The sequence below is a fragment of the Aedes aegypti genome, chromosome 2, assembly GCF_002204515.2.
Source record: "Aedes aegypti strain LVP_AGWG chromosome 2, AaegL5.0 Primary Assembly, whole genome shotgun sequence".
NCBI classification, from domain to species: Eukaryota; Metazoa; Arthropoda; class Insecta; order Diptera; family Culicidae; genus Aedes; species Aedes aegypti.
Window position 1 is genome coordinate 356,999,280 of NC_035108.1, and position 26,503 is coordinate 357,025,782.

At 36.7% G+C, this 26,503-nt stretch overlaps 2 protein-coding genes across 3 annotated transcripts in view; one reads left to right on the forward strand and one right to left on the reverse strand.

The window, feature by feature from the left end:
- Positions 1-16,593, reverse strand: part of LOC5572175 — a 42,863-nt gene extending 26,270 nt beyond the window's left edge. Inside the window, exons 1-2 of one of the 2 annotated variants that reach the window (XM_021846392.1) lie at positions 16,381-16,593; positions 16,245-16,321 (exon numbers count right to left, since the gene is read on the reverse strand). The gene's annotated coding sequence lies outside the window, so the exon portion shown is untranslated. The remainder of the gene's footprint in view (positions 1-16,244; positions 16,322-16,380) is intronic. The other variant, XM_021846391.1, reaches the window with a different exon arrangement.
- Positions 16,594-16,692: 99 nt separating this feature from the next.
- Positions 16,693-25,883, forward strand: LOC5572179 (endonuclease G, mitochondrial). Its single transcript, XM_001660219.2, has 2 exons — positions 16,693-17,410; positions 25,395-25,883. The coding sequence occupies exons 1-2, from the start codon at positions 16,808-16,810 to the stop codon at positions 25,782-25,784; spliced, it is 993 nt and encodes a 330-aa protein (XP_001660269.1). The 5' UTR covers positions 16,693-16,807; the 3' UTR covers positions 25,785-25,883.
- The last annotated feature ends 620 nt before the right edge of the window (positions 25,884-26,503 follow it).

The window sequence follows — 26,503 nt, forward strand, 5'->3', positions numbered from 1 at the left end:
CATGTTTTTACTGTAAACCAGCAATCTGTTCGATCTGTCAAACGAAAAACAAATCAGATTTTTTTCACGCATGAAATCTGACTGTCTTGAGCTGTCGATGAAATCAATATTTAAATATTTGTGACGTTTCAATTTTTTTTTGTGTTTTCCAAACTCTGAGTAATATCCAGTAAGTACAAAACATGTAATTATTGCTTAATTTTAATTTGTGATTGTATTACAGGATGGCGACAAAATTGAAAAGGCGAAAGATTATATGGCTATACCACCTTCCTCAAAAGCACTCAACATGAGTTTTCTTTTATTTGTTTAAGTGTTAAGCGAAGTATGCACTTCAACAGGAAAGTAATCGCCTATCTCGATGCGTGGAATATTTCTTGCAAGAAATGCTCAAAAAAAGTATTTTTCTTTGATCGCAGTACGCAGTTGTAAAGAAATGTCATTTCAAATGGAGCTCACTGTAGGACATTTCTTGACCATTTCTTGAGCAGAAATTTTTACTTTTCTTAAGCGGAACAGCAAACTTAGCTTTAGATTATTTTATTTAAATAAAAGTGTATTAAATATGTAAAAACCTATTGTCTTACAATTTGTGAGGATCATAAAAATCAACTATTTTTACAAACGGGTTAAATTTTCAATTGCTGGAATGCAGCACAAATTTGCAGATTCCCAATTACTGATTATCCAGCAAAATGAAAAACAATTTGCTGGATGGTCAGCAAAACAGCTGCCATTTTTATGCGAATTCGCTTTCTGAAAGATCTAGCAAACTTCATTTTGCTGGATCGATTGCTGACTTTACAGCACAAAAAAAAAATCAGCAAAAATTTTGCTGAAATCAAATTTTGGTGTGTATGAAGTGGATTCTTGATCAGATCCTTGGCTGATTCATTGCGATCGTTATCCGATCCTACGCAAAATCTTGTACGGACTTTTCTAAATGTTATTAATCAGTATTAGTGACTTAAAAATTTGCGACATTACTGTCATTCTTGTTATTAGTGCTATGTTACATACAGTGAGAGGCAAAATAAAGTGCCCACCTTACCAGTTTTCGAATTTCTCTCATTGATTTGGTTCAAATTAAAGTTAACACACCTAAATCTTTTGTGATATTTTATTTTTGATGTTCTTTTAAAGTTGCACTTACGAAATTTTGATTAAAAAAAGAATTTTACTTAAAGAAAAAGAAAATCAATTTGTATTGAAAAAAAAGTAGTGACAAAAATAAGTGCCCACTTCCTTCTTGGCCCCAGAAAAGATGATTTAAGAAAAATAAAAAGCAATTTAATAGTTAATGTGTCCTCCTTTGGCCTTAAGGACTTGCTGGAGGCTCTTCGGCATGCTTTTCACCAGGTTTTGTAGGTGTTGTGGATCTAGTTCTTCCCAGGCGCGCTCCAAGGCTTCAAAATAATTATTTTTGTTGGTAACACCAGTTTTTTCAACCCTGGCATCGAGAATCGCCCACAAATTCTCGATGGGGTTGAGGTCTGGGCTTTGTGGAGGCCATTCCAGCGGTTTAATCCGACAAGACCGGAAAAAAGACTTGGTCTTCTTTCCAGTATGCTTCGGGTCGTTGTTCTAGAGAAATATGAATTTCTCTTCAAGGCCCGTCTGGATCAGCGAAACCTCCAGATTTTCCAGCAAGATGTTAATGTAGGAATCTGCCATCATTATTCCGTCGATTTTCACGAGGTTTTCTACTCCACTCCATGAAAAACACCCCCAGACCATCACATTTCCTCCTCCATGCTTCACCGTTCCTTGGATGTGGTGCTCTGCATCACACACGAGCCCGCCGCTCTCGGTTAGACAGCTCGAGCTTCAGGAGCGCCACATCCAAGGAACGGTGACGCATGGAAGTGTGATGTGATGAAATGTGATGGTCTGGGGGTGTTTTTCATGGAGTGGAGTAGGAAGCGTCGTGAAAATCGACGGAATAATGACGGCAGATTCCTACATTAACATCTTGCTGGAAAATCTGGAGGTTTCGCTGATCCAGACGGGCCTTGAAGAGAAATTCATATTTCTCTAGAACAACGACCCGAAGCATACTGGAAAGAAGACCAAGTCTTTTTTCCGGTCTTGTCGGATTAAACCGCTGGAATGGCCTCCACAAAGCCCAGACCTCAACCCCATCGAGAATTTGTGGGCGATTCTCGATGCCAGGGTTGAAAAAACTGGTGTTACCAACAAAAATAATTATTTTGAAGCCTTGGAGCGCGCCTGGGAAGAACTAGATCCACAACACCTACAAAACCTGGTGAAAAGCATGCCGAAGAGCCTCCAGCAAGTCCTTAAGGCCAAAGGAGGACACATTAACTATTAAATTGCTTTTTATTTTTCTTAAATCATCTTTTCTGGGGCCAAGAAGGAAGTGGGCACTTATTTTTGTCACTACTTTTTTTTCAATACAAATTGATTTTCTTTTTCTTTAAGTAAAATTCTTTTTTTTATCAAAATTTCGTAAGTGCTACTTTAAAAGAACATCAAAAATAAAATATCACAAAAGATTTAGGTGTGTTAACTTTAATTTGAACCAAATCAATGAGAGAAATTCGAAAACTGGTAAGGTGGGCACTTTATTTTGCCTCTCACTGTATGTTTATATTTTTAAAGTAATAAATTCTTTATTTTCTCAAAGTATTATGAAACATATTTATACATTATTTCACACTAATACGAAACAAAAAAAAAACAATCACTAAAAATGTTGTTTGTTCAAGATAAAGTTAAGTTAAAAGTTATATGACGGGGTTGGTGGTCTAATGGCTACCGCTTCTGCTCCATTTAGCAGACTGTTTAGGGCCTTCCTTAGCCGAGTGGTTAGAGTCCGCGGCTACAAAGCAAAGCCATGCTGAAGGTGTCTGGGTTCAATTCCCGGTTGGTCCAGGATCTTTTCGTAATGGAAATTTTCTTTGACTTCCCTGGGCATAGAGTATAATCGTACCTGCCACACGATATACGAATGCGAAAATGGCAACTTTGACATAGAAAGCTCTCAGTTAATAACTGTGGAATAGACTGGCCCAGCTTAGTATGGGAGAAAATTAAAGTTGTATAATTCCACGTGGCACCCTCCAGGATTTTTCCTTAGAGTTAGAAGAAGACTTCCTGAAAGTTTCAGCTCATTTAGTCGTTCCATGAGCTGGCGCATTTGAATTGAAATTAATATGGGGTTTCCAGCTCAAACATATGAGTTTCAGCACTTCATCTACTCTTTGGTTCAAGAAAATCGTTGATCGCGTTCAATTGCACCCAGAATGTCAAAAACACTACTTGATACCATAGTGAACAATATTGTAGAAGGGTGTATCATGATTAAAATTGATAAAGTTGGTGTTTTAACTATTTGAAGCAAGTTTGCTAACCTCATGCTATACTGCTTTGTATTTCTTCAACAGATTCTATAACATTCCCCAGAAAACCATTCCCCCGAAACCCATTCCCCAGAATTCCATTCCCCAGAATCTCATTCCCCAGAATGTACCATTCCCCAGAATTTCACTCCCCAGAATGAACCATTCCCCAGAAAACCAATCCCCAGAATGGACCATTCCCCAGAAAATTATGTACCTACTTTAAAGTTTTGAAACAATCTATTTAAAAAACTTGGAAATTAAACTCCATAAGCTAAGTATGCTGTTCCGCCCAAGAAAAGTAAAAATTTCTCCCCAAGAAATGGTCAAGAAATTTCCTACAGTGAGCTCCATTTGAATTGACATTTCTTTTCAACTGCGTACTGCGATCAAAGAAAAATGCTTTTCTTGAGCATTTCTTGCAAAAAATTTCCCACGCATCGAGATAAGCCGTTTCTTTTCTGTTGAAGTGCATACTTCGCTATACAAAGTTGTTTACAAGTACATGAGAAGATTAGCATTGGTGCTGCTAATTATGAACACTTTACGCATAATTCAAATTTCATTTGCAAATGAACTATCACAGTAGTTTCACTTTTATTGGCACTTATGAAGACTGATAGATCAGTCTATGGGGAAACACAATATCCAATATTTATTTAAAAAAAATATACAACTCATCACTACTCTGCACAAAATAGAGCTACACCCTTCTTTCGGTATAGTAGTTTCCAAAGATGTTCCTAGTATCATATTATACGTTTCCGATATAATGATGACGTAAACTCTGCAGAACAAAAACTTACTATTCTGCACATCAAAATGATACGCCCTTCTTTGCGTCAAGTCTAAATTACAAATGACTTGTTTAATTTTGCACAAAATAGTGATACACCCTTCTTTCAGTCTTATCCTGCTGACGATATAGACAAATTTTTCCGTAAGGATACCAAATGGCAAGAAGGCATTTGGCATGATTGATTAAATGATCAAGGACCATTTGATATAATGGTCATTTGACCAATGACCATTTGGCATGACATGAAGAACATCCTTTTTGAAAAGAAGGAGCTTAAGTATGGTTGGATAGCAAATGGCTTTATACCAAATCATTTTATGCCAAGTGACCTTATGCTATATGGGCTCTTCATCGATATATTTTGTCTATATCATTAATGAGATAATACTGAAAGAAGGGTGCATCACTATATATGCAAAAATAAACATATAGTCTGTATATTTTATGGGAATGTATTAAAAGAAGGGTGTATTATTATAATATGCAAAATACTCATGAATAGGGGGATTAGGGGCATATTGGACACATTAGGTAAATGCTTATTTTACATAGAATCGAAATATGTTTCTTTGCTCTAAAATTAAATCCACCGCTTCCTCCGCTTTGCTTATAAACTAATTTGAAACTGAGAAAAAAAATATAGTAGAATTTCAGAGGACAAATGAAGCAAAGCGTAAACTTTTATACCGTCAAAACGTTCATATACAATACAGATTTCGTACAGTTTATAAAGTTTTGCTGAAATATGCATATTCCCAGAGAGTAAGGGGGTGTCCATTTCGCCCCGTGTGTTCATTATGTCCCTAACCCTCCTACCTACATATTTGTTTTGTCACATCAGACCTTAGCCTGTCACATAAGTGACTCGTGTTCCTCTTTTCTGGCATTACGTCCCTACTGGGACAGAGCCTGCTTCTCAGCTTAGTGTTCTTATGAGCACTTCCACAGTTATTAACTGAGAGCTTACTATGCTAATGACCATTTTTGCATGCGTATATCGTGGGGCAGGTACGAAGATACTCTATGCCCTGGGAAGTCGAGAAAATTTCCAACCCGAAAAGATCCTCAACCGGTGGGATTCGAACCCACGACCCTCATCTTGGTCTTGCTGAATAGCTGCGCGTTTACCGCTACGGATATCTGGGCCCCCCCATAAGTGACTCACGCAAAGCAATAATTAAAAAAAAGAAAAAAAATGGATATTCATATAGCTTTCTGGGGAATGGTGCATTCTGGGGAATGGAATTCTGGGGAATGTTACATTCTGGGGAACGATTTTCTGGGGAATGGTTCATTCTGGGGAACGGAATTCTGGGGAATGGTTTTCGGGGGAATGGTTTTCTGGGGAATGTTATAGAATCCTTCAACATAGCCACTAAGCGCATCATAGCCACCTATGACGCAGGGCGAGCTGCTGCAAAAGGCGCATGCATATATGTGATTGTACGGGAGGCTGATTCAGCCTAACTTTCAATAACTGAAAAGTTAATGAAAACGAGCTCAAATCCAGATACAACCTTCTGCAATTATGTTCATTAGGGTATCAACTAGTGTATTTGTCATTCTGGGCTCAATTGAACGCGACCAACTAGTATACGGAACGGAACAGTGACAACGGGTCAATTCTCTATATATTTGAAACAGATATCCCATACAAACTACAAATTGAATGCGCCAGCTGGTGGAGCAACCAATCGAGTTGAAATTTTTTGAGACCTTTTTCCTTACCCTAAGGTTCATATCTAGAGGGTGCCCCGTTGAATTTTACAAGATTTTTGTTTTAGGGCCAGTCTACTGTGGAAGTGCTCATAAGAACACTAAGCTGAGAAGCAGGCTTGTCCCAGTGGGGACGTTAATGTCAAGAAGAAGAAGAAGAAGAAGCAGACTGTTTAAGCGCCTACGTGTCCCATATTCTATATAAACCTTATGGACCGCGGGACAAATATGCGTAGATCGTCAGTTAAGTGAGTTTGAATATCCTCCAATGTTGTTTTCCTTTAACTTAACTTTAGCTTGGGCTCGAGCTTGATTGGCCGCCCGTGGATGCTACTCCAGTATCGCCAGATCAGCTGCACTTACACAAGGAACCAACCAATGACTGCTTGGGACTAACAGACACCCTTATTGCATAAGATCTGGTGATCTTCTATTTTTAGGCAACAATGGCGCCTGCCACGTCATAATGCAGACCATAATGTGGAGAAGGGGGAGGAAATGATGTTGCACTTATACTGGCCCACTGTAGACCGTGGAGTCCGACTGCATCTACGCCAGTTAATGCGGATAATTGGTGGGAAGGCATGGCAGAGAGGTTTGCTTTTGTGGTTAGCAGACTGCCTATGTATCAGGCGTAAGAAAAGGCATGCGCGTGGAAGAATGGAAGCGTTAGGGAAACGGTTTCTCGTCCGTCTCTGGTTCTAGCGTTTGCTATGAACGTATATTTTGAGTGTGATAGATTAAGAATGGAGAATAGAAGCAAGTGAGAGATATACAACTACCAAGTACGAGGAATTGAACCCATGACCTTCTGCTTTTATTCATCCTCTCTTCGAACCTAATTTCATTATACATGGGATATGCTATGCTCCGCGTGTGATACGAACAATTAGATTTAACAATATAATGCATCCGCATCCAAACAAATACCCCAAAAATCTTTCTCATTGTCCGACAAACAATTCAAAATAATTACGAAATGCTTAAATTCAACGGCAACCTCACTCAATCACCCTTAAAACACACAGTCATCAGTAGAGCCTGCACTATAACTTCCTAATATAACTCAGAGCTAAAAATCCTCTCTTGCGTTACACAATCTGAACAAGAAACCATTTTCAAGTACTTCCCATAATTTGTGCACGGCAAAACAGATTCCACTCTCTACGTAATGTAACCCAATATGAACAGCTGCCCAACTCTCCAGACCTGCACCCTCCAAGATCCAAGGTGCTGCTGCCTTACGTTGAAAACTTCTTTCCTCAAAGTCTGTCTATCAATTCCGAAGTCATAACTTCATATGTGATGGATTCACCCAGTAAATCCACAACCTTGTCCTAACCCCTCTTGCGATTCGCTATCCTCGGAAGTCACCTATATTGATGCTTAACAAGCATATCACCAAGAACCTTGCAAAGAAATCCCTAAGTCATCTTCTAGAAAAATTTTCAAGAATCTTAATCTTTAACTATCTCTCTACTAACTCACCTAAAGTTAGTCATGATGCGAAGTACCATCAGTGCACCAGTATCCGATCATGCCCCTATTTTCACTATCACTAGTGTAAAAATTGATTTCTCGTTTCAAAAACCAATATTTTTCGCACGGATAAATTCTAGCAATATTAACAACTTTTAGATGAAGTCTGACATTATTTTCATTTGATAAAATAATTTTTTATATTGAAAACACAATACCTCGTGAGCATTTATTGGATCACTAGGTATTTTTGTGTGTTCATGCAACAAATAAACAAAATATCAAAGAAATGTAGATCTTAGTATACAGTCTTCTTTATTGCAGTAGTAGCTATGGTTTGATCATAACAAATAACGAAGTTCGAAATCATGCATTTTTTAGTAAGTTCGTGTCTGTTTAACGTGAGCGGAAATAGGAACACTTAGATGCAGTACCAAATGCAAATACCTTTTTTTTAAAGAAAGTTTTTCAAATTCCTTTTATTTGGCCGCTGATTACCTATACTTGGAGATACATTGTGACATAAAAATAGTATTGATCGACACAATTTTTATTTTATAATAAACATTTGAACACATAACTTCCCTTAAATGAGCGGAATCTTGTGCACTGATGGTATTTTCGAATCAATAAAGGAGCTATGATTTTTTTTTTGGATTTGTTGATAAAGCAGAGTAAACTGTTGCGTAAACATTGCAAAATAATGTATACTCAACCAAATTTACTTTGAGTCAACTGAAATATACTTAAATTGCTAACAACTATACGGTTTAATTATTTTGAACAATATATTGTGAAATAAACAATATTTATAGTTATCTCTCAAACAACCTAAATATATAGTTAATTCGACCTAACAAATGATTACGAACACTATATCCGTGTAGAGGAACTCTTTATGATATTCTTAGAAGAAATCCTGATAAAATTCCTTGTGCAACTCCTGATATAACCCTATCGAGGAATTCCAGGTGGAATCTCTGAAGAAACTCTTGATGGAATCTTTACAGGAAATCTTGATTGAATTCTTGAACGAATTCCTAAAAATATGTTTGAAGGAACTCCTGATGGAACCATTGGATGAACTACTTATGTAAATCCTAGAAAATCTCCTGATAGAATTCCTACAGGAAATCGCGACAGAATCCCTGGAGGAATTCAGTGTACTCCTAATAGAATCCCTTTAGAAACTCCTAACGGAATCCCTTTTGAAACACCTATTGACATTTCTGGAAAACTTTCTGATAAGATGCCTGAAGGAATTTCTGATGAAATTTCAGGACGAAATTCATTATGAAATCCCTAAAAGAAATCCTAATGGATTTCCTTGAGGAAACTTATGATGGAATCTCTAGAGGAACACCTTATGTAATTTCTATAGGAACTCCTGATGAAATCACTGGAGGAGTTCCTGATATGATTCCTGATGGAACCCCTATGGGAAATTCTTATGATTTCTTTAGTAGAAATCATGACGGAATTCTCGATGTAATCTCTTGAGGAATGGTATAATCTCTGAAGGAATTCCAGGTGGAATCTCTGAAGGAACTTTTGACGGAATCCCTGGAAGTACTCTGTTGGAAGCCCTGAAGGTACTCCTGATATTATTATTATTATTTTTATTTTATTTGTAAAACACAACACTAAAGTAATTCAACTAAATAAAATGGTGAATACAACAAAGGCGTGTATTCTTCTTATGGAATAGCACTAATTTTGAAACAACAAGAATTCTGGATTTCCATACAAAGTATGTCAAAATCGTATGAATGGGTTGAAAATTGGTGCTCTTCCCATATTCGTATTACTGGTAAAGTCTGATTCGCTGCTGACAAGTAATTTCTCGGCCTATCTTGATGCATGGAAAATTTCTGCAAGGAATTGATCAAGAATACGCTTTTTTCTGATCGCAGTACGCAGTTGAAAAGAAATGTCAGTTCAAACGTGCGCATCGTACCTTCGTGCTGTGCGTACACGAATTCTCTCTGCTCTTGGAAGTTTTCTTAAAAACTACCTAAAGCAATAAAACAGTACTTTTCAGTGCTAAAATTAAAAACGGTACTTTTCAGTGCTACTTAAACAGTACTTTTCAGTACTATTTTTTCTACTATTGATCCCTTTACGATCCTTGTTTGGACCCGTGCCTACGATTTTTCGTTGGACCCGTTGGCGAAAGCTAGCGGTGGTAATCCTTCTTGGACACCGTCTAGGGAAAAAACCTCTCGAAGGTCACGTCTTTCTCGTTTATTAACTAAACATGGTATCAACAACTAACAAAAGGAAGGGTGAATCTCTGAATTCACTACTTCCTTCCAAAAAAGTGGGTTTTAAAACTGTCACTACACGTGGCAAGAATGGAAGAAAGGACGCTTCCCCGGAATGCGAAGTTTCTTCCAAGGGTGAAATGAATAATTGTATTGAAATGAGCAATCAGTTCGATGCTCTAGACAAATTTTCCGAACACCAAATCGAAGCAGCCTCTAGCCCAGGCTCTTTGATTCAAGTGAGGAAGCAAAGAGTGCCGCCTATCGTGGTCAGTTGTTCCGAATTTGGGGGATTTAGGCAGGAGATCTTGAACTCCATTAGGGGAATCAAGGTTTCCTTCCAAATCGCAAAGAAAGGAGACTGTCGCGTTTTGCCGGAAACTCTTAAAGATCGCGTTCTCTTCTCAGATATCTTGAAGAGAAGAAGCACAAATTTTTTACTTATGACGACAAAACTGAACGTTTGTTCAAAGTCGTCTTGAAAGGTCTCTCAAGTGACTATAAGTCACCTGAAGAGATCAAAAATGGAATAAATGATTTACTTGGATTTTTCCCAGTCCAAGTAATCATTATGAAAAAGAGAACCCAATCTGGCATTGTTCGGAAAGGGCTTTCTCAAGAATATTATTTAGTTCACTTTAACAAAAAAGAACTAAATAATATTAAAGCTTTAGAAAAAGCTAAACTTATGTTCGATGTCCGTGTGACGTGGGAACATTTCCAGAAACCTGGAGGAAATTACCAGAACCTCACTCAGTGCCGTCGGTGCCAAAAGTGGGGTCATGGTACAAAAAATTGTCGCATGGATGCTAAATGCATGATTTGCGGAGGTTCTTCTCACGCTAAGGACGACTGTCCTGTGAAAGAAGATACCAGAAAGTTTCAATGCGCCAATTGCAAGGGCCCTTACAAAGCTAACTTTTGGGAATGCATTTCACGCAAAAGAGTCGTTGAGGCTCGTGCCAAGCAGATGAAGGATAATATCCGTTACGATAACGGTCGTTTCCGGAATTTGCCTGGTAGAATATCGAACAATGCTCATTTTTCAGTTAACGATCGCTTAACGATCATACCCACCAGGAAGATCATAATCATGCTCATTCACAAACAAATTTTAATCCGTCGGGTAGCCGTTCGAATCTTTCAATTTCGAATGTATCTACCCACGGTAAATCCTTTGCCGATATCGTAGCAGGTAATTTGAACTCTTCCCCTGTTCGTTCCATGAGTACCCATTCTACTTGTTTCAAATCAAATGGAAAAAACCCTACCGCCACAGGTAACTCCTACCCCGCTTCTTCGTCTACCGAAAATTCCAATGGGAAATCATCAGATGATATGTCTGCCTCTGATTTAAATTTTCTAACTGAACAATTGAATCTAATGATTGATGCAATGTTCAAAGCCACCACTATGACTGAAGCAGTCCAAGTAGGTGTAAAATTTACAAATCAAATTGTTATTGGATTACGTTTTTCTAATGAATTCAAATAATAATTTAAATATTTTAAATTGGAATGCTCGTTCTCTGAATGGTAAAGAGGACGAGCTGTTTAATTTTCTTACAGCTAATAACGTGCATATAGCAGTTATTACCGAAACTTATTTAAAACCTGGATCCAAACTAAAAAAAGATCCTAACTTTTTTGTTTATCGTAATGATCGACTTGATGGGGCATGTGGGGGAGTTGCAATCATCATTCATAGGCGTATAAAACATCAACTGTTTTCGTCATTTGAAACTAAAGTTTTTGAAACTTTAGGTGTTTCTGTTGTAACACAGTTTGGTAAATATACTTTCATAGCTGCCTATTTGCCTTTTCAATGCTCTGGACAGCAAGCTAATTGGCTCCAAACTGACCTGCGAAAATTGACTCGCAATAAGTCAAAATTTTTTGTCATTGGTGACTTTAATGCCAAACATCGGTCATGGAATAATTCGCAAAGTAATTCCAACGGCAGAATTTTATTTGATGAGTGCTCTTCAGGATATTTCTCAATTCAATACCCTGATAGCCCTACATGTTTTTCCTCTTCTAGAAATCCATCTACGATTGACTTGGTCTTAACCGACTCTAGTCATCTTTGTAGCCAATTAGTTACTCATGCTGATTTTGATTCTGATCATGTCCCTGTTACATTTCAAATATCGCATGAAGCGATTCTCAATCCTATCAGTTCCACTTTCAATTATTTACGAGCCGACTGGAATATATATGAAACGTATGTTGACTCTAATCTTGATGTTAACATTTCTTTAGAAACTAAAATTGATATTGACAATGCTCTTGAAACTTTAACAAATTCCATTGTTGAAGCCAGGAACATTGCAATTCCAAAATGTGAAGTAAAATTTGAATCCGTGATGATAGACGATGATCTTAAACTCTTGATCCGTCTTAAAAACGTGAGGAGAAGGCAATTTCAACGCACTCGCGATCCTGCTATGAAAATTATATGGCAGGATTTGCAGAAAGAAATCAAGAAACGTTTTGCAGATTTAAGAAACAAAAATTTTGAAAATAAAATTTCTCAATTGGACCCCGGCTCTAAGCCCTTTTGGAAATTATCTAAAATCTTGAAAAAACCTCAGAAGCCTATACCGGCATTGAAAGAGGAAAACAAATTATTACTAACTAATTGCGAAAAAGCTCAAAAACTTGCTATGCAGTTTGAAAGTGCGCACAATTTTAATTTAGGACTTACTAGTCCAATTGAAAATGAAGTTACTCAGGAGTTCGAAAATATTCTCAATCAAGAGAACGTTTTCGAAAATGCCTGGGAGACTGATTTGGAAAAAGTGAGAACTATTATTAAAAAATTCAAAAACATGAAAGCTCCTGGCGATGATGGAATTTTCTACATCCTCATCAAGAAACTTCCAGAAAGTAGCTTATCATTTTTAGTTGATATATTTAACAAATGTTTTCAATTAGCATATTTTCCTGACAAATGGAAAAATGCTAAGGTTGTTCCAATTTTAAAACCAGACAAAAATCTTGCAGAAGCTTCTAGCTATCGTCCAATCAGTTTGCTTTCCTCCATTAGTAAACTTTTTGAAAAGGTTATTTTGAACAGAATGATGGCCCACATCAACGAAAATTCAATTTTTGCCAATGAACAGTTCGGATTCCGCCATGGACATTCGACCACTCATCAACTTTTACGTGTAACAAATTTGATCCGTTCCAACAAATCTGAAGGCTACTCTACTGGTCTTGCTCTTCTAGACATAGAAAAAGCATTCGACAGTGTTTGGCATGAAGGTTTGATTATAAAATTGAAAAATTTTAATTTTCCAACATACATTGTTAGATTAATTCAAAGTTATCTGTCAAATCGTACACTTCAGGTTAATTATCAGAACTCCAGATCTGAAAGACTTCCTGTAAGAGCTGGTGTTCCCCAAGGCAGCATTTTGGGTCCAATATTATACAATATTTTCACATCTGACTTACCTGAGTTACCTCAGGGATGTCAAAAATCTTTGTTTGCGGATGACACAGGCCTCTGTCATCTGTAGTCGATTGCAAAAAAGTTTGGATATTTTTTCTTCATACTTGCAAAAAAGGAAGATTTCTCCTAATGCTTCCAAAACTCAACTAATAATATTCCCACATAAACCAAAAGCTCTTTATTTGAAACCTTCAAGTAGACATGTTGTCACGATGAGAGGGGTTCCAATAAATTGGTCAGATGAAGTTAAGTATCTAGGACTCATGCTAGATAAGAATTTAACTTTCAAAAATCACATTGAGGGCATTCAAGCCAAATGTAACAAATATGTAAAATGTCTCTATCCCCTTATTAATAGAAAATCAAAACTTTGTCTTAAGAACAAGCTTCTGATATTCAAATAAATTTTCAGGCCAGCCATGTTGTATGCTGTACCAATATGGACTAGCTGTTGTAATACCAGGAAGAAAGCTCTGCAGAGAATTCAAAATAAAATTTTGAAAATGATTCTGAGGCTTCCTCCCTGGTATAGTACCAATGAGTTACATAGGATATCCAATGTTGAAACATTGGAACAAATGTCAAATAAAATAATCAATAATTTCAGGCAAAAATCGTTACAATCTTCTATTGCCACGATTAATGCGTTATATGTTTAGGTTAAGTTAGGTTAAGTATATTAAAAACTTTTTTTTTCTCTTATAAGCAGGTGAAATCAACTCACCTGTAAAAAATCTGAACTGCTACGGCAAATGAAATGTAATATGTTGTTAACAAAATGTTAATAAAATCTTAGATTTGTTTTACCAAATTAGGATGATAGTGTTGTCTAATAACACAGAACACCTAGGTATAAGAAATAATGAATGTAATGTTTGGAATGATACTAATAAAGAAATTTAAAAAAAAAAAAAAAAAAAAAAAAAAAAAAAAAAAAAACTCAGTTCAAATGGGAGTCGCTATAGAAAATTTCTGCAAGGAATCGACGAGAAATTTCTTTAGCGATTCCTTTTCAGTAGAATACCAGACTTAAAGCTAAGTATGCTGCTCCGCTCAAGAAAAGTAAAATATTCTGCCTAAGAAATTTCCTACAGTGGGCTCCATTTGAATTGACATTTCTTTTCAACTGCGTACTACGATCAAACAAAAATGCTTTTCTTGAGCATTTCTTGCAAGAAATGAAATTTCCCAAGCATCGAGATAGGCGATTACTTTTCTGTTGAAGTGCATACTTCGCTTTAAGAAATTTCTTGCCGATTCCTTGCAGAAATTTTCTACAGCGACTCCCGTTTGTACTAACATCACTTTTCAACTGCATACTGCGATCAGAAAGAAGCGCTTTCTTGATCGATTCTTTGCAGGAATTTTCCATGCATCAAGATGGTTGGGTGACAAAACGTCGAAAGACAAAATGTCGAATGCCAAAACGTCGAATGCCAAAACGTCGAAAGGACAAAACGTCGAAGGGACAAAACGTCGAATGGACAAAACGTCGAAAGACAAAATGTCGAATTCCAAAACGTCGAAGGCCAAAACGTCGAATGCCAAAACGTCAAAGGAACAAAATGTCGAATGGACAAAACGTCTAAAGTGCAGTATGTCGAAAAGAAAAAAATATACGAGTTTTTCTTGCAAAACATTGACTTTGATTAGTAGGAAAAGCGGAGAAAATCGATAAAAATGTAGTTTCAAATCCAAATGCTTAACAATGTTTTAACAGTTAAGGCCGTGAAAAATACTTTTCTTCCGATGTTATCATCGCAATTTTGTACGTTTTGGCTGGTCTTGGAAGGTATACTAAAAATATCAAATTGAAAATATCCAAAACTTATTATTTAGTGTTTAAACGATATGACTATAGCCGATCTCTATAAAAAATCATGCTGTCAAATGTATAGAAATCAATTGAATAGTACATATTAAAAAAAATGCTGAAATGTTCCTGAAATGAAAATCCTGATGAAGAACATCTGATTTGGTAAAGCAAGTTATTAAATCGATTCAATTGTACCTATTCGATAAAAGAATGAGTATTTTTTTTTAAGAATAAAGAATTCATTAATTATCAAAAGTTAAATTGTATATATGATAAAATTGATGTCAAAGGTTTCTTCAAACATTTAGTGTGTTTCATAAAAATAAATAATTTATCAACCGATAGCTTAACTAGTAGCAAATCCAATTTACCTGCGAAAAATTGCTAACTGGTACATCTATTTTTGAGAAGTTATTTAACCGTAAAAAATCCACAAATAAAAAAATTAAGCTTTTTGAGGTAAAAAAGAATGTTTAAATAAAAACCAAATAATCTATAGCAAAATTCTTACGCTCCAAATATACAAAACAGGTGTAATTCCCACATCTCGAAACATATTGCTTTGGTGGAAATTAAAATTTAGTTCGCCCACGAATTGTAGAAAAAAGGAAAAATGTAAGCTCACCGGTGCGAGTTTAAACGGCTGAGGTAAGATGAAATGGCAAGGTATCATAGTGAAATTTAATGAAGATGATAATTCTAGATACAGGAACACCAAACCACCAAACGAAATACACCTTTAGGGGTGAAACATCTACTCAAATCTATAGAAATCATGTACAAAACTTTCTAGTTTCATTTTGCCCCACCAGTTTTCAGTTGCCCCTGTGCACCTTACATTGTTATTGAGATTCTCTTCATTAGCCGTTATGAGCATCCAAAGGTGCGGCGATTTTGCTTCTTAAAGTGCTTCACTGCTTCTTCTCTGGATGTGGAATGTGAAATTGACATCTTACTGAAATTTTTTCTCCATGCTTGCTTTGATGAAAAGTGAAAATTTTGCTGTTTCGAACGCCGTTCGCATCGCAACCATTTTTTCCCTTAGCAACGCTAGTCCTGAAAACCTCCGTTAGAAAAATAACTGCTTTCGACGTTTTGTCTCTTCGACGTTTTGTCCCTTTCGACGTTTTGGGATTCGACGTTTTGGCATTCGACATTTTGGCTTTCGACGTTTTGTCCCTAAACCCATCAAGATATGCCAAGAAATTACTTGTCAACAGCGAATCAGCAAGTGATCTGAAATTTGCTGGTCCTGCAAACGAGCTGTAAATTTTATGGATGATCAGCAAATTTTAACTTGCTGAAGTTACAGCACAAGAAAAATCAGTATAAAAATATGGTGTGTAACTTACCGAAAATCTTTCCGAGTTGACGGGCTCTTTTCTCCTGAGTAGGCCAGCGGAACAGAAAGACAGGCAGCGTCGCGCAACTGTGGCAATTAAAAAAAGCATAAAAAATTGCGATTGCGTTTTATCTCGCCATACTTACCGATATTCCGTTGAAATTAACCGGGTTTATGACCCTGAATGCTGAACTTGTTCCGGGAGAAAAAACAATGGTGGAACGGGAAGAACGAATCGACGAAGGGTTTATTTGCGACGACTGGACGATGTCCTTCTGTTGGAAATTTGTTGATAAGCAAGTGTTTGCTTGCTTGTTGCTCCGTTCACGGTCTCGAAGGGAATGATGGAGCTCGTGGCAAAGTTATCACGCACACCAACGCAAAATGGGTGTCGTCCGTTTTACCGAGTACACTTTTTAGTCGATTTTCGGTTTCGTCGATTGTTTATTCCATCTGTTGGAACTGTCAAAATCAGATGTTTTCGATTGGAAGTTTCGGATATCGGTTAGGCCACAGTGTTCTTTGTTCAATATTTTATGTTTTAGAGTTTTATTAGACAAACTTTTACTAAATATGTCCACTAAGTTGGCGTCACGTTTTCTGGTGTTATCGTCCGTTGGGATAGGCAGTTATTTCGTGGGATCGTTTGTCGAGCGGAGGAAAACAATCGACTTACCGGTTTGCCATCGGGAAACCGAGACATTTGATTATGTAAACGAGCAAGGAGCTGGAAGTTTCTTGAGGGAAATTGTGTCCAAGCCGGGGCTGCCCATTTTTGGTACCGTGTCCGCCGCTTCGCCAATTCCGGCCGAACAGAAATCGTCGGCAGTGCCGGCCAATGTGAGTCGCGTCGGGCAGATTATGAAGTACGGCTTCCCAGGACTGGATAATGTGCGGTCATATGACGATTATGTGCTTTCCTATGATCGGAGGACTCGAGTGGCCCATTGGGTGTTTGAGCATTTGACGGCGGAATCGGTCAAGGCGAACGACGCTGTGGATCGGGCCAAGTGTGACTTTAAAGCGGACGAAAGCATACACCCGTTCTTCCGGTCGTTGAATTCGGATTACAAAGGTTCAGGGTTTGACCGGGGACATTTGGCAGCGGCTGGGAATCATAGGCTTCATCAGCAACATTGTGACCAGACGTTCTTCCTGACTAATATGGCACCGCAGGTAATTAGCTACAATCAGTGTTTCTCAAACTCAGTGCGTATTGTACCCTCGTGCTGTGCGTACACGTAATTCTCTTCTGGAAATTTTTAAAACTATTAACCCAAAGAAATTAAACAGTACTTCTCAGTGCTACAAAACAATATTTTTCAGTACGTTTATCGTGGTCAGTTGTTCCGAATTTAGGGGATTTAGGAAGGAGATCTTGAACTCCATTAGGGTACTCAAGGTTTCCTTCCAAATCGTAAAGAAAGGAGACTGTCGCGTACCAATTGCAAGAAACTCTTGAAGATTGCGAAATTCTTCTCAAACATCTAGAAGAGAAGAAGCACATTTTTTTTACTTATGATGACGAAACTGAACGTTTGTTTAAAGTCGTCTTGAAAGGTCTCTCAAGTGACTATAAGTCACCTGAAGAGAACAAAAATGGAATAAATGATTTACTTGGATTTTCCCCAGTCCAAGTAATCATTATGAAAATGAGAAGCCAATCTGACATTGTTCGGAAAGGGCTTTCTCAAGAATATTATTTAGTTCACTTTAATCAAAAAGAAATAAATAATATTAAAGCTTTAGAAAAAGCAAAACTTTTGTTCGATGTACGTGTGACATGGGAACATTTCCAGAAATCTGAAGGAAATTACCAGAACCCCACTCAGTGCCGTCGGTGCCAAAAGTGGGGTAATGGAACAAAAAATTGCCGCATGGCATTGACTAAACGCATGATTTGCGGAGGTTCGCTAAGGACGTCTGTCCAGTGAAGGAAGATACCGATAAGTTCATATGCTGTAATTGCGGGGGCATTCATAAGTCAAATTTTTGGGCTTGCCCTTCGCGTAGGCGAGTTGTCGAGGCTCGTGCCAGGCAGATGAACGATAATGTCCGTTACGATAACGGTCGTTTCCAGAATTTCCCTGATAGAGTATCGAATAATGCTCATTTTTCAGTTAACGATCGCTTCAATACGAATCATGCCCATCAGGTGGATTATAGTTATTCAACTAATTTTAATCCGTTGGGTAGCCGTTCGAATCTTTTAATTTCGAATGTATCTACCCAAGGAAAATCCTTTGCCGATATCGTAGAAGGTAATTTGAATTCCTCCCCTATTCATACTAGTCAAAAGGTTTCAAGTCAAATGAAAAAAAAAAAAAAAAAAAAACTGGCGCCACAAGAAACTTCTTTTCCGCCTCTCCATCTACCGAAAACCCTAACGGAAAATCATCAGATAATGTACCTACTTCAAGTAATATGTCTCCCTCTGATTTTAATTTTCTAACTGAGCAATTGAATCAAATGATTGATGCAATGTTCAAAACCACCAATATGACTGCAGCAGTCTAAGTTGTTAAGTTATCTAAGGTGTTAAATTTACTAATCAAATGGTTATTGGATTACGTTTCTTCAGTGGATCCAAATGATAATTTAAATATTTAAAATTGGAATACTCGTTCTTTGAATGGTGAAGAGTTCGAGCTGTTTGAATTTCTAACAGCTAATAGCATACATATTGTAGTTATTACTGAAACGTATTTGAAAGCTGGTCCAAACTCAAAAGAGATCCTAACTTTTTTGTTATCGTAATGATCGACTGGATGGGACATGTGGGGGAGTTGCAATCATCATTCATAGGCGTATCAAACATAGACTGTTTTCGTCTTTTGAAACTAAAGTTTTTAAAACTATACAGTACTGGTCAGAATAAAGTACGCATTGGCCGTTTTTCCATACAAAATGGTCAAGTTTGGAGATCTGAATCTCAGCTTTTAGTGGTCCGATTGATCTGAAATTTTCACCACAGCCTAGATATAACATAGATTTCACTCAATTAAAATATCACTGCATTTGAAACACAATCTTTTAAATTATTGAAAATCTCTCAATTTGCAAAAAATTGCAAAATTTAATTTTGAAAATATTCTGAAAACAATCAGTTTTACCGAAAAATGATGTTCTGCAAACTTGTGTGTCTTATCAAATTGTACATTTTTGCAGAAGGACATATTGCTCTAAATATTTTCATTTAAAAATTATTTTTACTTTAAAATTTATTCATTTTTATCGAAATTTGAGATTTGCGATAACTTAAAAGTTCGTTAATGAAAAACTATGAATTTCTAGCCTAGCAAATTTGAGGATACTTTCAAGCTGCGGTGAAAATTTCAGGTCAATCGGACAACTAGAAACCGAGATATAAGACTCCAAACTTGATCATTTTGTATGGAAAAAAGGCCAATGCGTACTTTATTCTGTCCAGTACTGTAGGTATTTCTGTTGAAACACAGCTGTCTATTTGCCTTTTCAATGCTCTGGACAGCTAGTTAATTTGTTCCAAACTGACTTGCGAAAATTGACTCGCAATAAGTCAATAAGGTGACTTTAATGCCAAACATCGGTCATGGAATAAGTCACAAAGTAATTCCAACGGCAGATTTTTATTTGATGAGTGCTACAGAGAAGGAAAAACTCTAGAAATCCGATCTACGATTGGCTTGGTCTTAACCGACTCTAGTCATCTTTGTAGCCAATAAGTTACTCATGCTGATTTTGATTCTGATCATGTCCCTGTTACATTTCAAATATCCCGTGAAGCGATTCTCAATCCTATCAGCTCCACTTTCAATTACTTTCGAGCCGATTGGAATATATATGAAACATATATTGACTCTAATCTTGATGTTAACATTTCATTACAAACTAAACTTGATATTGACAATGCTCTTGAAACTTTAACAAATTCCATTGTTGAAGCCAGGAGCATTGCAATTCCAAAATGTGAAGTAAAAGTAAATTTGAATCCGTGATATCCGTGATTATGATCTATGATCGATGATCTTAAACTCTTGATCCGTCTCAAAAACGTGAGGAGAAGGCAATTTCAACGCACTCGCTATCCTGCTATGAAAATTATATGGCAGCATTTGCAGAAAGAAATCAAGAAACGTTTTGCACAATTAGGAAAGAAAAATTTTGAAAATAAAATTTTTCAATTGGACCCTGGCTCTAAGCTTTTTCGAAAACTATTTAAAATTTTGAAAAAAACCAATTCCGCCATTGAAAGAGGGAAACAAATCAGGTATTACTAGTTGCGAAAAAGCTCAAAAACTTGCGAAGCGCGCATAATTTGAATTTATGACTCAACTTCATCTAGACATTTCCAGAGTACTTTATCATTTTTGGTTGATAAATATATCAAAACAAATGTTTGCAATCGGCATATTTTCCTGACAAATGTAAAAATGCCAAGGTTGTATCAATTTTAAAACCAGACAAAAATCCTGCAGAAGCTTACAGCTATCGTAAAATCTGCTTGCTTTCCTCTATCAGTAAACTTTTTGAAAAGGTCATTTTGAACATAATGATGGTCCACATCAATGAAAATTCTCTTTTTTTGCCAATGAACAGTTCGGATTCCGACATGGACATTCGACCACTCACCAACTTTTACATGTAACAAATTTGATACGTTCAAACAAATCTGAAGGCTATTCTACTGGTCTAGCTCTTCTAGATATAGAAAAAGCATTTGACAATGTTTGGCACAAAGGCTTGATTGAAACATTAAAAAACCTTAAGGTGAAGATAAATCGAAGCCAAACCTCAAATTTTCAAGAGCACGGATCTGGAGAATTTAACATCCGTTTGAGCTGAAAACTTAATCAGATTTGTGCTCTTTAAAATTTGAGGTTTGGCTTCGATTCATCTTCACCTTAATGTTAGAATAATCCAAAGTTTTCTTAAGGTTAATTATCAAAACTTCAAAAAAAAAAAGACTTGAAAGACTTCCTGTAAGAGCTAGTGTTCCTCAAGGCAGCATTTTGGGACCATTATTATACAATATTTTCACATCTGACTTACCTGACACAAACCTCTCCGCCAAGGGATAAAGCCTGCCTGTCATCTCTAGTAGATTGCAAAACAGTTTGGATATTTTTTCTTAATAGGCACCTTGCAAAAATAAAAAAATGGAAGATTTCTCCTAACGCTTCCAAAATTCAACATATACTTTTCCCACATAAACCAAAAGCTCTTGAAACCTTCAAGTAGACATGTTGTTGTGATGAGAGGGGTTCCTATAAATTGATCAGATGAAGTTAAGTATCTAGGAATCATGCTAGATAAAAAATCAACTCTTTTAAGAACATGTTTTTGAACTTCAAACAAATATTCCGGCCGGCCATGCTGTTCGCGGTACCAATACAGCTTAAAGTTTACAGTTGGAATGGAAATTATTCGTGAAGAGGTACTCTCAAAAGGAAAAAAACTTTTTGGTAATTCAAAAAATCCGATCTGGTTCAATAGAAATACCATAAAGTATCCATATTTCGCTCTCGCTCCTAATTTCGCTAATTGACATTTTAAACATGTTTGGCGAAAGAAATTTTTTTGGCTAGTAGTTTGAATAATTTTAGTTCAATCGTGGTTTCATAACATGCAATTATATAGTCCAGTATCTATCAACAAATATGGGTAAAATGTCAGTGAGCGAAATTAGGAGCGTGCGCGAAATATGGTAGCATCACGGTATCAGGAATTAAAAGAATCGAAAGCAAAAGACTCACAAAATTTATAAACAACATGGAAGTGATGATAATATCCAGAAATACCTGGACTTATGTGAACAGTTTAACATTGCTATGAATTTTGCACTTCTTCTTCTTCTTTCTGGCGTTACGTCCCAACTGGGACAGAGCCTGCTTCTCAGATTAGTGTTCCCGCCTTTAGACGGGGTACACTTTGGAATTTTATGTATTTTTTCGTGACTCGGAAATCAAAATGATTTTATTTTTGGCTAAAACCTTGACTCATAACACGCATATAAGAAAAGTTTTTTATGACTTTCGAAACTTTTTTGTATTTTTGAAAATTGTTTGAAAAATTGTATTCTTATATAACCTACAAATACCCGGGGTTCATTTAACGTGTGATATAAGAAATCGTACCTTTTATATTTTTCTACGATCAACCTATCACAAAAAAAGAGCTTAGTGGTATTCAAATAATTTAAAACCTGTTTTTCCGTTAAATACACGGAAAATAATTTTTTTTCCAGAAAAATATTAAAAATTTAATATTTTTAAAATTAGCGTAAAAATTTGAATTTTTATTTTTGCCAAAAATCAGTAACTAGAAGAGGCTTCAAGAAAAAATGAAAAAGGGTAGGGATGTTCGAAAATAAAAATTATGAAAATCAAAAACCGAAATCCATAGATTTGCGAATAAAAATAAATCATTGCCCAAAACGTGTTTAGAACGATTTTAGATAACTAAAAATGATATTTAGATCGAAAATAAAAATTTGGGTATTAGAGGGTTAATATCAAACAACCTCCCATCAAAAAATGTAACTTGACGATAAAGACGCTATCAACCTGGAAGGAATATGCCACCTTTTTTTAACCTTTTTCCAAGAAATATATACGACATTTTCAAAAGAGGATAGGGACCCAAATTATTTTTCATTCTTCCCTGCTCCCTCGAATGACATCAGTGTACACCAGATAAGTGTACAAGACAGCTTATCAGGCTTGAAAGGATTGGATGCCATGAAAAGTGCAGGACCTGATGAAACCCCTCCAGTATTTTTGGAAAAGCTTGCTGTTGAATTAACATCTCCTTTGTTTTTGATGTTCAATATAACAGTTTCTTCACACGGCGAATTTCTTAAAACCTGGAAGAAATCGTTCTTAGTACTTATTTACAAATCTGGGAAGAAAGCCGATATTCGTAATTATCGTGGAATTTCTATAATTTCCTGTATTCCAAAGCTCTTTGAATCCTTTGCTAATAGAAAATTGTTTAGGCAATTGCAGAACAGTATTACAAATGTACAGCATGGATTTTTAAAGGTCTTTCTACTTCTACAAATTTACTAGAATTCATCAATTATACTTTGAATGCAATGGACAATGGTAACTATGTAGAGGCTCTGTATACTGCTTTCAGCAAGGCATTTGACCGCATTGTTATAGGATTTGATGAATCATCTTTAAACTGGATACAGTCGCGTTTAACAAATCAGCAACAAATAGTGAGATTTAATGGTAAAAAATTTTTCCTATCCATGTTACATCAGGAGTTCCTCAAGACTCACATCTTTTATATCTTGCAAATAAAAAAAAATAATATGTTAATCAGTCCACAGTCCGGGAAGTCTCTCCCTTCTGCGCATACAGCAGCCAGTATTTAAAGAAATCATAGGGTAGTGTAATGACTATCACTTGATATAGGTAGACATGACAACATCTAGGATCTCTTCTTTTCATATTATATGTAAACGATATTTCCTACATTCTTAAATATACATATTCTTATCTATGCCGATGATATGAAGTTTTTCATGGAAATCAAGCATGCCAACGACATTGACATCTATCTGAGTGAAATATCTATTATTGATGAATGGTGTAGTAAAAGCCTACTTCAGTTAAAAAATGTAATTAAATTATTTGCGAAACCCACAAGAAACAACTGCCTTTTTTAGGAAATCAAATAGTTGACAAATTTGATAGAGTCAGAGATTTAGGTGTAGCAACACTATCAACACTTTGTATGTTGCTCACGTAAGGTCTATATTAGAGTATTGTAGTATTGTATGGTCTCCTTTTATGGTGACGTATGCATCAGTTCAAAAGCAATTTCTGTTATATGCTCTTCGTAAATTGGGCTGGACTTCCTTCCCTCTTCTATCTTGTGAATCAAAATGCATGCTCATTAATATTCTGACATGGAAGAAGCGTCGCAAATTCACTATGGTTTCATTCGTGAACGATATGATGTGGAATGCGCTTACAGTCATGAGAGACCCAGATGATCATCTTTTGGATAATGCGGAAATGGAATCCGATGGAAATAATTCGAGATGTTCCAGAACAACCTGATTCAGGACGAATCTATCTGGGAGATAAAGAATGACGAAGCAAATTTTTCAGGCAACTTCTGTAAGCCTTGACCACAGATCTAAAATACAGTGGCTCGTGGGATGTGCCGAGCCAAAGTCTTTCTGTATTTTCCCATTAAGCAGATGAAGAAGACGATAGTTGCTGATGGTTTTTATATGGAAATATTGCTTTTGCGTTGAAATTTTTTTATTGTGCACACTTACAAGCAAGTACTCCTTAAGTCAATTTTAACAGTTATCGAAAAACGCAAAAATAAGTTTTAGTTCGATATTCCTGAGCACCAGCAAAGAATCATTACAAAATTTAAATGAAAAATGTAGAATGAACTTTATTTTATTTTTTGTTCCTCATTTATTTTCCTCGTACCACCCAAATGATTAACTACGGACATAAAAGAAGATTAATATTTGTATAAGCCTTATCTAAAATGAATATCTGTCATGATATCTGTAATGCATCGTAATTAAAAATACATAATTATGTGTGAAATCTACTAATTTCAAAATATTTTCGAAACAACGTGAATACATGACATTTACAATGCCGTAAGCAAGTGTGTATTAAATACAGTCATACCTCCATGAGTCGATATCTGAAGGAACCATAGACTCATGGAAACATCGAGTCATGGAACAGAAATGCTTTAGAATGCTGTTTGAGCGAATCATCATGAAGTTTTGTTTAAGTATGGTTCCGTGAGTCAATATTAAGACATGGAATCAATCGACCCATGGAGGTTTCACTGTATAATTGATTTCCCTTTATTTCGTTACACATAAGTGAATAACTAGAAGTACCGAGAGACCGTATGTAGTACTAGAAGTGGTACCCATTCTGAGCCCGAACACTATACGGACTTTGATGTGACTGTTATGCGAATATTTTCAAGATGGGAAAACACAAGTGGGGTTTGTTTTTGTACAAGTTAGGAACAAAGGCTACTTTTTTAGTAGTTTTTATTGATCTTCTGACGATGTAGAGTTGATTTATGCAAAAAACGCAAATCGGTCAAAAGTCGACATGGACTGTTATGCGGTTATGGGCAAGCTGCATACCAGTGAATAAAACCTGTCCATATCTTCCAGGTCGGTGTCGGTTTCAACAGGGACAAATGGAACCACCTGGAGCGATATGTGCGAAAGCTTACCAAGCAATACCAAAACGTGTACTGTTGCACTGGTCCACTCTACCTGCCCCGAAAGGAAGCCGATGGTAAACTGTACGTCAAGTACCAAGTTATTGGCGCCAGTAACGTGGCAGTTCCAACACATTTCTACAAAGTGGTGGTCATGGAGTCCGCCGACCACAAACTGGAAATGGAAGCTTACGTGCTGCCGAATCAGAAAATTGACGACGAAACACCGTTGACTATGTTTCAGGTGCCACCGGAGACGATCGAAAGGGCAGCCGGTCTGCTATTCTTCGATAAGATCGCCCGGAATCAACTGTCTCGAATAAATGGTAAGAAAATTTAATTCATCCGTCACTCAACACCTATGAGTGTGCTACAGCGTTTCGTTATCTGCCAGTTAGATATTTTAACTATTGTTCCTTGTGGGAATGTTGCAATCTGATAGAAACAGCATTATTGTTGCGTACATATCCGATATCCTGAAAGGACTAAGTCCTGCGGAAGAAAAGTATCTCAGGGGCTGGCTTGACTATTTCGTGGCTCCTCTTTGCTTCGATCATAACTTTCGATGGATAATTAATCGACCAATCTAATCTAAAACCTAACTTCTTCTTCTTCTTCTTCTTCTTCTTCTTCTTCTTCTTCTTCTTCTTCTTGGCGAGGACGTAATCTCACTGGGACAGAGCCTGCTTTTCTCAGCTTAGTGTTCAATGAGCACTTCCACACTGCCGTTCTACGCATATTTGTCCCGCTATCCATAAGATTTACATAGAACATGGGACAAGTAGGCGTAGAAGGGCAGCACAGTTATTAACTGAGAGCTTTCTTTGCCAAAGTTGCCATTTTCGCATTCGTGTGGTAAGTACGATGACACTCTATGCCCAGGGAAGTCAAGAAAAGTTCCATTACGAAAAGATCCTGGACCGACTGGAAATTGAACCCAGACACCTTCAGCATGGCTTTGCTTTGACGCCGCGGACTCTAACCACTCGGCTAAGGAAGGACCCAATTTATCAATCAATGTGTATACATTGAACTACAAAACCGGCTCCTTAAAGCGTT